The 13,161-nt window shown below is 33.4% G+C and overlaps 1 protein-coding gene across 1 annotated transcript in view; it reads right to left on the bottom strand.

Moving 5' to 3' along the window:
- Positions 1 to 13,161, bottom strand: part of LOC130892280 (uncharacterized) — a 214,152-nt gene that overhangs the window by 140,277 nt on the left and 60,714 nt on the right. Inside the window, exon 2 of the mRNA XM_057797614.1 lies at positions 729 to 982. Within this exon, the coding sequence (XP_057653597.1) occupies positions 729 to 807 (79 nt within the window). The 5' untranslated portion in view covers positions 808 to 982. The remainder of the gene's footprint in view (positions 1 to 728; positions 983 to 13,161) is intronic.

Raw genomic sequence — 13,161 nt, 5'->3', positions numbered from 1 at the left:
AATATAGATCAAGTTGATGGGTGTTTGAGTATTTGATACCTCTAAAAATGTATTAATTCCGACACTGAACATACTTTATTTGTAGTGAACAGAAGATAGGTCATATTGTGAAGTTTGTTTACTCACTTAATTGGTTTATACTTTTATTCTAAGTACACTTTACTATTCACTAAACTATACTCTGAAACTTATCACTAAACACTTATCTAATTCTTCACATATTAATTGATTTGAACACATCGTTTACTTGCTTATCTCGATGTGTTGAGGATGATATCAGATTATTTACTGACTAACTCGCTGATAACTACTATTTATACAAAACAGCTTTCTCGATAATTCGGTTCTAGAATATAAACAAACAAAAAACCTTTTTTAGTAATTGGTCCTATGAAAACGATTATTACATACTATAAATAAGTTATTTAAAAAATGGACCCAATAGAACAGGGCCGGCTTCATGATCTACGTCAATAGATGAGTTGATAACAATATTGAGAGGTAATGACAAATTTAGCGGAAGTAGTAGTGATTACAATTGTTGTTCATACTTTTTGGAACTGTGCTCCAAATCGGTCATATTTTTACATGTTATATTGTTATATGCGGGATAACATGCATATCAATTCTGTTTAAGCTGTCCTGCTCTCATTATTTTTCACAATAAAGTGAGAATAGAATAAACTCAACAGTAGAAGTATAATAAACCATTAATTATTCTCACTTACCCATAAACACAGCAATTATCAACAAGACTTGTGAAGCCATGATATTCTTGAACAAAGATGCAGTAATTTTTGCTTGCATTTCAGGAAATTTGAGCTACAGACACTTCCGCAAACTTTTCGAGTTTTTAAGTCACTGCATCATACACGTTTACTGAATTACTAACCCACTAGTGAAGAATCCACCAGTCTCCGAACGAAAGTTATTTATTCACAAATTTTCTTTGCGGAGGTGTTACACTTTTCCTGAAGATTTTCTGCAAAAAAAAAATTATGTTATGTTCATAAATATTTACTCAAATACATTATTGGATAAAGCAAGCACCACTTATACTACTTAATGATTTATATACACGTCATATGTCGGTAAACCGTGACCCTCTACAGCTTCAAACCGGTCTATAAGCGGTTAAAAAAATCATATAATATTAGGTAAGCACACTGTTTATTTGTAACTACTATCAACCAACCTAAAAGTATATTCTTCAACTTATAAAATCGATAGATAATATTATTCAACGTACTCAATGGAACATCACAGAATATGTCAGTTGTTTACAAGAAATAGAGTTGCCTGATATGCTTGGAGTACTTGTGCAAGATTATATGTCTCCAACGAACACGCAATCGTTTTTATTTTTATATAAATCAAGTTTTGAACTCAACAGAATCTTTTTTCAACCAATCGGTGAATTAGTACAATCACCACACCGTATTCACAATTTGCATCGCATATTGGCATACTATAGAGAACACGAAACGGAAAATATCCAAAAAAATTGGTTCAAGAAAGCATAGAGTGAACTGAGAATTAGTCAATTTTAAGACAAGTATACTGATGAGTACTTTTGCATCTTGCACAGTGGTAAACCTACGTGTTTATTGTAGAGTGAAAAAATTCCATATAATATGAAGGAGTATTACTCCAGCAAGTAGTTTTCTCAATTTTCTCAGTATTCCTAAATATGAAAATTCTAGACAGTCCCGTTGAAGTTATTTTGAGAATTAGCTAGAAAATAGCTAAAGCAAACAATTCATTTTCTGAATATTCATTTGTTAAAAAGTTGTAGTAGATGTTGCAGAACTTTTGTATCCAGAAACGAAGACCGAATCTGGTTAAGTATAAAAAAACTGATAGATTAAAGGTATTTTAAGAATTGTCAAGTGTTTTGGATATTAGTGGAGCTTCCTGCGATGAGAAACATGTAGTTATAGAGGAATTAGTGTCTACGTCCGGTACCAAAAGCCAAGTGCTGAGTACTTTTGAACAGTATGGCTTCCAGTGGTGTATGTTAGGTTTAGTTTACTAGTTCGGCTCACGGAAAGATTAACAGAGTGTTGGAATATGATAGCTTTACATTTATCTGAACCATTGTACAATTGGTAGCTTTAGAAATAAGTGCATCATACCTTTTTTTACAACTAAAATTGATTATACCACTCTAGGATTGTTTACTTATAAGATTCATCAGAGAATTATATGCATTACTTTGAGTTTTTATCTGTTAAATACAACGCTATTTTCTGTATTGCTGTGCTGTGCTGTTTATTTACTTTCACACATTTTTTCATCAACATTCTCGTATTTCTCAAACAACAAATACAAACCATACACCCTTTTTGGAACACACTCTGCGTTACCTAATTCAAATCATCGCAAATAAAAATGTATCATTTATACTTCGAACACCCACACTCACACAAACAGACGTACACACTACCTTTAATCAGTCTGTCTCTCGCAATCCATTTGCCATGATTAATATCCCGTTATCCAGGTATTCACAGTTCCATATGTATGTACGCAGCATATTTCCCAATTTATCCCTTTGGATGTAACAATGACTCAAATCTGAAATGTCACGCTAATGGCTGGTTTGCACAAAGAGAGAATCCTGCAAATGGATGTGCTGCAGATCCGTTCAACTATGACCCTGTTCTCTACTTTGCTTTAAAAATCTAGAATATATGATCTGATAGGTAATCTGAAATTTCATTTGAATGTATTCACATTTATCGTCTCAATTCAATTCACAGCCCCTTGCCAAGATACAAACTGAAAACTTATTATATGGAAAATATTATTTTTACAGTATGAATTGAATACTCTCGTCTAATATTACATAGGAGTGGGTTAATGTAGATCATAACTCATCCATTTAATTATACACTTTATCTATGACTATAATAATAAATGAAAGGTACAAGCTCTTAGAAGGAACTTGATTCACTCATTTTGATTTGTGCCTATAAGAATGCTATGAAAAATTCAGTTGTAGCTACCTATTAAAATAGAGGAAACTAACACGTTAACTGACATCACTCTATTCGATAATAATAATTTCTTTTCAACCAAACTGCTTATAGAAATATTAAGAACCACCTCGATATTCGTTTCGTGAATATTTCTCAATCTACACTATTCACATACGAATATACAAGATATTAATGAATCAATCAATTTCGAGTTTATACATTTTCTTCTCTCCGTAACTCCCATGCTTTCATAAGTATTCATTCAAAAAAACGAGTCCATTCCATGAAATAAATTTTTTTCAAAAATATTTATATTTTGAATTCATTTGATCACTACATGAGCTGTGTCCATCATCTTGATTTTAAGTCTTTTTTAATAGAAAACTATTTTGAAATAAAAGGTACAAATTAGTGGAAACGTCAATTTTCAAACTGATTTTCTATTAAATTGATTAACTAAGAAAAAATAGATATACTTTTATAATCGAAAAATTCTGGTTGAGAATAAGTTTTTGTTCACCCATCTAACTAAATATTGACACTCTTATTAAGGATCGCTGACGATCCAACAAAATCATAAATTCGTACAACTATCCTTGCCAGAATCACCAGGATAGCACAAAACAGAATTTCCAATAGTTTCAAATGGAAGGAGGTAAATTATTCAGAAACGATCACTTTTTGAAATCGCCGTCATTCGTTAGTTTTCATAATCAACCGCCACACAGTTAATTATGTTGCTGTTTATTTAGGTTTTCGACTGACAGGATCCAGCTAAAGCTACTTTGCCTATGCAGAAACTTAATACAGACTTTTCCGGAAAAGCTGAATTTCATTTAACTAAATAGTTTCAGACCAACCAATAATTTTCGTTTTTAATCGTCCTCGTCTGATATTTCTCCTACAAGTGAAACTTTGAGGTCATGAAACAGGGAAAATTAATTCACTGGGGATCAAATCTGGTGAATACGATGGGTAATGTGAGAAGGTGCGTTGTCTTTATTAAGAAGCTCTTTATAATCCTTCAAATACGGTCACTTCGCAATTACCCTTTTATACGATGTCAAACAGACACTAAACATTTGAAATGACTATGATTTCAATAGGAATCTCTTGAATTGATAAGTTCTGAAATATTCATATTGAGATTGGAATGTTAAACCACTTGTTCAGTACCGATCAGTACCGACATATTTTGTGCATAAATATTCATGTGATTTGACGAGTTGATACAAATCAGTGGGCATAATTGATAGGAGTGGACGTCTGAGATTATCGCTTTTGTCAAGTTTTTTTAAGACTCCAGCTTATCGATTCCACCGCGAGAGTTGCTTACGATTCTTTTATTTAGTTCAATGCATTCTCATCAATCGTTTAAAATCAAGTTCTTCTTCCACTAACTACGAATGGTATTGTGAATAATTTTTTACACTTAAATCTACAAATCTCATAATACAAAACATTTCGAGCAAAGTGTAATTTTATTTAAAGAATCCATAAAAGAGAAGTCGCTAAAGTAGTATTGGCAATTTTGGGAATGGGTGTCAAAAATTATGTGATGAATGAATTATTTGTAAGCATGAGATATTATATTTAATAGAGCTTGCTTTAAGAATAATTGGGCAAATAATACTAATTGAGTTGCATTCTTTTAATAAATTCCATATCTAATCGTAATGATCTATGCAATGATTTTTTTTTAAATAAAAACACACAGATCGCATGGTCAATTTTATTCAATACTTTTTCTGACTTTGTCCCGTAAATAACATCTGAATAGCGGTTATGCATATTGAATAATTCACGATAAAAATATGTGAACCTTTTCCGTGAACATTCACCCTCATAACACCAGCTTCACTAACTTCTAACTTTTCAACGACTCTACCGAATGGAAAACTGCAAATTTGACCGTTATATACAGCCAGGGGCGCCCTAAAAAAACTAAAGTTTTGAATTTAACATAAACATTTATGAAGAGATGAAAATTCATAGTAAAAAGAGTATTTTATCGTATTAAGTAATTTTTTTCTCCAAACATCTTTATCTATGACATCAGCATCGAGGCTCCTTAGAAGTAGTTTCCGTTTGATTCAACTACATATTCCTAGCGGTGTTTTCACTTCCTGAAGCAATCCTGGAGAGCAGATTTCACAATCCGTTCTAAAAAATTTAACTGTCTCAAGCGCTAAAAATAATGAGGCGTTTGCTGTTTTCCGTCACCTTATTTTACTTCATTAACAATATTTATCTAATTACATTGAGCATACTTATAGATTTTGAGGGAAGAATTGTACGAGATTGGATTACCTGAGAAACTTAGGGCATTGAAGCGGAGATACATTGCAGCTGAATATTAACAATAAATCTACTATTAGATAAATCAACAAAATTGTCGAATATAGGGCAAATTACAATCCTCCCTAGATGAGGAAAGGCAATCAACGCACAGAAAAAGTGAATGTAAATGGGATTTTTTGAAATCAAGTTACAAGATCTTTGACGAAGTTCTCAGTGCATCACTGTATTTGGAATTGGCGAAATTAGATGATATGAGTACCTTTGTTCTGAATATAAATATTAGGTTCAACAAGATGCGGTACCTTGCCATTTCATAAGATCTTGAAGTTGTATTTTCAGATAGATGGATAGGTAAATGGAGAACAATTGAATTTACACCGAGATTCTTTGGTTTCAATTCTTCTATTTGAGAAGCAAAAAGCTAGCAGCAGCAAAATATATTATTTATAGCGTTTAGAATATAGTCAACATTTTCTCATTTTTTTTTGTTCATCGTAATATGACGTAAAAATATATTTGGCAATCATGTAAAACTTTGCAAGCAGAACAGAAGAAGAAGAATATAAAGTGAAAAAAATAAAAGAAGAAAAAAAGAGGTGTACTTATTCGAACTGATGAAAATAATCAATACATACAGGAAGATAGAAAAGTAGAATACGGGGCATAATAAAAGACAGAAACGATTGAAGAACTTTGAATGACAGAATGACATTATATCACCAGAGATAATAAATCTAGGTAAATACTGAGAATAATTGCTAGTCTGCTGACAGGTTGCTTCATTTGTCTATGTTTTTTTGAACTTTTATTCTTTATTACCATTAAATGGCTATCTACTATTAACTCTCATGAGCAGCGTTATTGTTAGGTTACTGAAGTTTGCGAATCTCATATTTTTTGCAGTTCAGCATGGTTTTTAGTGTATTAGTCTTAAATTTTAGTGCAAAATCCATTAGAGGGAGCGAATCGTTGATAACTGTTCAATAACAACAATTAAAAATCTAGAATCTATTATACAACTAAATATATATCATGGAAAAATTAACGCAATAAATAGAGATAATAACGAAGAGTTCTTATTTTAAAACTGAAAATTGATCGCGACGTTCGGAAACTGTGATATAGATCTCAATTAAGGTTAGGATTCGCATTCATCAACTAGGTGATCCACCTAAATATAAATGTCCTAATAACGGACATTTGATATTTAAGAAATATTTTCAATAATGTAACGTTGAGAATAACATGTATTCCAACCGAAGCGATGCGAAGCCAACGAATACATTCATTATAATATAAGCAGCTTCATTGGTCATTGTTACGTGAATGACGTAACTGATTTATCGATCTTCGATTGGAAATTGAACGAAGTGAATGTTACTATTAATCAGTAAGTGTATAAAGGGGAAATCATCAGACCACTAGGAGTAGAGATATCTCGCTTTAAAGTAATAAGTTAGATTGTCTGGGTAGCCAAATATTAAAAATCAAAAATTTGTGGAACTGCCATTGAAGTAAAGGGTGTTATAGGGTCCTGAAACAGTTTGTATTGAATTTTTCTTTGTGTATATATGACGTGCCGAATTTCCCCTTCATTCTTTTGTCTCAACCATATAACAACTCATGGTTACTAAATATGCACTGCCAGCGTTATTTACTGACGCTGTTACAGCGCTTCTCTTTTCACATTTGAAAATTAGCGTAGTTTGAATTTTCGTAGTATATCCCGAATGTTTTTCTCTGAAAACATTATGGTTATTCGATATTAATTCTATTCATATTTTGCTCTAGCTATACACTCTTATTTCTATATGCAAATATTTCAAGTTAAACACAAAAAACTGCCTTCCACCATAATCGCCTCCTCATTAGAAAGTTCTTCTTTGTAAACTACTCATAACTCGTTACTAGTACTCAAGATTCTTACTGATTACCTTATTTATTTTATACGGACCGAAGCGCATTTTCGACTGTGTAATAACAACTCAATTAAATTTGTTTACAACAGAATTCCGTACTCCGAATAGATCACAACGAACTTTGCGCTCCATGCAATCAGCATCAACTTTAAAGTTCTAAGGACATCTTGTTTGACTACCTCATTTACTCTATTATATATAAAATCCGCTAGCTCAACTTGTTTGCCTAACTTTAAGTCGTTAATTGACAACCTAAATAATTTACACGGTAATAAAATTATATCAATAGTGGCGTACATACGTTGAAGCACTTTTCTGACGAAACGACCTATTGTATACGAGGGTTGTTGATTAAATTTTGATACGGTGGTACAACCATGTAAGACGGATGGACGAGAACAGACTTCCGAGAATAGTCCTAGAAAACAACCCGCCCGGCTCAAGGCCTTCCGGGAGATCACCTAAAAGGTGGAAAAGTAGTTGGCAATCCACCACGAAAAGATGCAGAGGCAGCTTCAGTATCTACCATTGAATACTAAACCCCGCAAGAAGTTTGATCGATGCTTTGAATAAGAAATAAAAACGATTATCATGAAGAAGTGAATTACATCACTTTTGAAAATTGGTAGAATCGTGATCTAACAAGATATTGTTATAACATGCCGATCTCCAAAAACCTTTGGTTTATAACCTGGAGTGGCCACCCGGATTACCAAATTCGAATCTCATCGAACATATGTAGGATTTGATGCAGAGGATACTTAGAGTGTATGAAGTATGGAATCTATTCATAGTTCGACAAATGACATTGAAAACTGTCTCCAACTAATGACTAATTTGGAAAATTTGGTACCGTTTTTCGATTAATGACCTTCAATCGCACCTGGTTCAGTTTTTTGCTGATAAGGAACAGAAATTTTATGAGAGTGGAATCATGAAGCTGAAAGAAAAATGGCAAAAGGTCATTGAGCAAACTGGAGTCAACAATGTTAACCGTACAGAACTGGAAATGTGGGTCAATTTTTAGTTGTGACATCCCGTGTAGCCCATTAGAAGTTTTTTGTAGAAATCAGAACGTGAAGTTGATAAATTGAAGAAAAACGTTTTCTGAAATTGAGTTATTAGTTTAATAAGGTCTCATAATTATCAATTATGATATTACATACAAAACAAGAGGTTTTAAAATAAGCGTGAGCAATAATATAAGCATAGTTGTTATCATGCTTGAACTGGGTGAAACATAACTATCTAGAATCAATGAGAAGGAAATTCCAATTACGAGTTTTCTCAGAGATTTTCATTAAATCGTCAATTCTTATTATTTTAGTATTTCTTATTTGATGAATTAATTAATTTAAGTAGACTGGTGTTCATTGAAATTTGTACACTCCCAAAAATTGAATGATCAATTATTCCAGGAATAGAAAAAAATCTATTGGCGGTAAACAAGACTTTTTTTATTTATTTTTTTTTAAATAGACGTTAGGAAAATTAGTAGTAACTGGTAAAACAAAAAGCGTCTGGTTCTTCCCAACACGTTTTGTACAATTTCGACATTTTTAAACGCAAATAGTCTCCTGAATTAGGATATGTAGACATTTCAAAGAGCATGCATGATTTAGAAAAGATTCAAGTACACCATCTACTAACCAAAAAAATTAAGCTCGAAAAAGCTTCCAACAGCATAGAGCACTGGGCAGTGGGAAACTTGTCGCAAAATGAAGATATGACTATAGGTACAGCGATTTGATAAAAAATATTTATGGAAAAGCGAACACAAGATTTTCAATTCAAATGTATAAAGGTATGAAGAAACAAATTTATGATAAGAGAAATGTTTAGTATAAAACTGGCAATAAAAGAAACTAAACCTGTAATACAATAAATCAAGGGATGTCTTTAGACACATGGTAGAGTTCAAATGGAAATTTGCAGGACATACCTCAAGAGAAAAAAATAGCGGATGGAATGAAACCTTAATATTCTGAAAACCATCAACCTACAAAAATAGGAAGAACACAAATATGAGAGCGGATGTTTTGAAAAAGGACGCAGTACCAAAATGGATCCAGCTCTTCTTATAGTAAAAAGTGTTTACAAATAGACGTATGAGGCTAATTATATAAATAATGACATATTTCGAGGCTTTTTCCGTCTAGCATACACTATAAAATTATTATTCAAGCCTAAACATTCTAGATTTATTCATAGAAAACAATTGGGTCTTCCAATCATTTCTAATTTATAAAAAAAATCAGTTTTTTCAGGATTAACACAACTTCTTATCATAAAAATCGTTATTCCATCCTGTTGGCTATTATTAAAAGATATTTCAAACAGATATAAAAAAAACAATCAATATACTTATATTCAATTCTTTGACAAAAATAACAATGAAATTGAAGTACAGGAAAATATTTCCCCAAAAATCGTTATGAACCGACTACTTCATCCCCGATCTTCTACGAACTAATTACATTCCATATAAAACGGATATTTATGTTCTTTTTGTAAGAAAAGTACTTACTCAAATACCTATATTGTTTCTTTTATTATTAAAGACATATTTTCCGTATTTCCAACCTATTCCCTCTGTCGTACTAATCAGTGACTGTTTCAAAGTGACAAACATCTCCATGTATATGTGTCGCATTGTAAATGTAAACCGCTAACAAACCACACCGAACCTCTACCCGCGTTTCTATGCAAACTTCCACCAAGACCTCCAATTTCCCTTTATGCCGTTCCCGAAACTTCCCAATACGACACAGCAAATTCTATTAAATCCCATCTCATTCTGCGTTGTATATATGTCTGTGTGTTTTTGCCAGTGTGTCTGTATATTTGTGCACACTGCACCACTGAGTTTATTCTCTCTAAGTGGATAATATGCAAAATCGTTTGCTTTAGCTCCTAAGTTAACTTCGCATTAACTGCCTGCTTCTGATCCCTACTTCCTCGCCGCTTTCTATTAAGGCATTTATCCAGTTTCACAACGTCGCATGTCGGGCATTCTTCAATTTTAATAGGGCCCGTTTATGCGTAAATAAATGAAGTTATATATATATTATTTCAATTTTATATTCATTATTTGAATCAAGATTACCAATGTATTTCTATTCTTCTTGCTAAAGAATTCGTTAAGACAACTTTTAGAGGGCGTCTGAGAATATAAATACGTATTCCTATAAATCTAAATTGAATAACGTCCATTTTATAGTAGACGTATCGAGCAACTGAGTAAATAGAGAGTGTGGATAGTTAGCACTCTCTCCGTCTTCGCTGGACAAGACTCAAGAGCTTCTAGGAGACCCCTCGCGAGAGTCTGGAGAGGGCATGAAACAGAATTTGTTATATTTTCAGTAGATTTGATTTTATGGTAAATTTTATGGCACATTTTTGATAAGTTTTCTTTCATTTTCTTCTGTACTGTACTGCTTTTTATATTAAAATGAACTTAATACGTAATAAAAAAGAAACTGAACCTACTACTCGATTTTTAGACACGTGAATTCAATTAAGCGTACCTACTGTCGGTCTAAATAGCTCTCAAATTTTGAAACAAACTCTTATTAGATGTTTTAACATATTGCCAACAGCATGTCGGATAATTAAAATTATTTTGAAAGTCAATTTGCCAATCACGCGTATCTAATGGAATCCATTAGCAAATTTACGCATTCTAATTAAAACGTGATAGTGCTTATGTCGAACTCGTGTTATAACGGAATTTTCGGTAATTTCCTCATTTTTCAGTTCATCCATTTATATATATTCTTGATTTGCTAATTTTGTACAACGTCTGACCATTAGATGACGATACTGATTCTTTATTCCACGCTTGTGGTAACCCTGCATATTTTTTCCAATTCCACACAATGAATTATTCTCTCTTCGGTGTATGTTGTGTACTCGTGCCTTAGTAGTGTTCATCACAAAAAGAAAGAAGCGAAATTTTCAGCGTCGCTATCCAATGTAGGGCGATTAAAAGTCCCTTCTCATGAGGCATTCTACAGCGCTTCACAGCGGCTCTGCCAAGAAGCATAGCTCGTTCCTTTGCGGCATTTCTGAGTGGCGCCTCCGTGTAGCGGACACAACTACTATTCACTTATAAACTCACACTGAATTCGGCGACGCTTACTGGAAACGGTAAACTTTGCTAAGTGGTACTGCTGATTCGCGCCTTGTAAAGGAGATTCGATGCTAGAAACGTTCTTGTCTGCCTCTAGCAGTGCGAAAACACTGCTTGACGTTCCATGTGGAAGATTCCATGTAAAAACATATTCCTCTACCAGCAGCGCCACTTTGGAGCGTCCTAAGCGACTGAAATATACGGTAAAGTATTAAAATTGTTTTTGAGGATTCTATGAGCAGTGAGTGAGGGTTTTGTTGGTATAAAATGATCAATGTGAGCCGTGAAAGCGTGGAAGACGAAGCGTAATTAGGGATACTGACCGAGGTGGACACTGACACTAAAATACTGAACATCAACTACGAAAACGTCAGGTATATTTCAACTCAAGATTCAACGAATCCTTTCAGAGCGTCAATTCGCAGAATACTCGCTTGGAATTGGTAGAAAATGATCCTACGTTGATAGAAGCAGACCCAGAAGGGAAACGTGGCTATCACTCGCATAAGCAAGTCAAAAGTGAAAACGATGCTGATCGTATTATTTGTCAGCTGCGGGATGATACACAAAGAGTTGGTTCCATCAGAACAGACCGTGAATCAAGTATTCCATAACACATCAACACAATCATCTTATTTATCGGATGTATCGCCCTGCAGCCCTGTTCTCGTCTCCAAAATGAAAGACGATCTAGAAACGGGCATTTTTATTTGATTAACAATATCAAAACAACTGTGATGAGGATACTGTTCAGTCAAAAATTCCCAGAATTGGAAAAAACTTGGAGAAATATCTGTAGTTGCTATATAAGTGCTGGAGGGGTTTACTTTAAATCGGATCGTGCTGTCACCAAATCGTTTTGTGACAATTTCTACAGAATCAATCTCATTAGTCAATTTTCAGACCACGTAGCTTATTTGTGAAGCTTGATTGCGGAATTTGTTCAACAAACATTAGCTCTAACGAGATGACTTGATTAATTCCACCATATACTCATTAACTATCACTAGGTTTCACAAAACTTTAATATCTCATGGTTTACCGTACAGGAACAATCATTCAATGTTCTATGAAATCAAAATGATTCACATATTTTATAATTTCCAGTGTACTAAATTTTTATTATGAATAGGAATACGTATCTGTCCACAACCACTCAAAAAAGCATGCCAAGAAAGAATAATAGGACGACTTGAATTTTTGAAGATTGGATGACATGAAGGATTTCTGTATAAGACAGCATTCATCATCGCAGTTTTTGACTCTGCTTTGGAAACAAATTATTTCTATTATTTCCAGAGTTTTGAATTATCATTGAGCCAATTACATCATTCTATTTTCACTTTCACTCATCACAGATATAGGTTTGTATTATTAATGATACGAGGATTGCTACTTGAGTTGTTTAGACACACTTGAAACAATTTCGTATGATTTTCTATTACTTTCGACGTGGATTGAACCAACAGCAGTATGCTGATCAACTCGCTTCGACTTATGGTAATAAACTATCTCGAGCTGTTGTTCCGAATTCAATCGGAACGCTACAAGATGATATTCCCGAATGTCGTCCAAAATCAGCTGTTGTACATAAAAGTATATTACAAGTACCTCACGTGACATACCGTGAAATTGAGGCATAATTGGGCTAATTTCACTCGCATACATTCAATATTGCATGAACATTTGGCTATTCGCTTTGGTTACCGTATAATTTGACAGCTGCTGAATAAAACGCTTGGTGCAAAAAAGTGCAGAACTGGACTTGTTGCCATCGTTTCATTAGAGCAAATTAGAACGGTCAATTCTGAATGGTACAACAGAATTT

Source organism: Diorhabda carinulata, chromosome 4 (assembly GCF_026250575.1).
Source record: "Diorhabda carinulata isolate Delta chromosome 4, icDioCari1.1, whole genome shotgun sequence".
In the NCBI taxonomy this organism is placed as follows: Eukaryota; Metazoa; Arthropoda; class Insecta; order Coleoptera; family Chrysomelidae; genus Diorhabda; species Diorhabda carinulata.
This window is presented reverse-complemented; position numbering and strand designations above follow the sequence as displayed.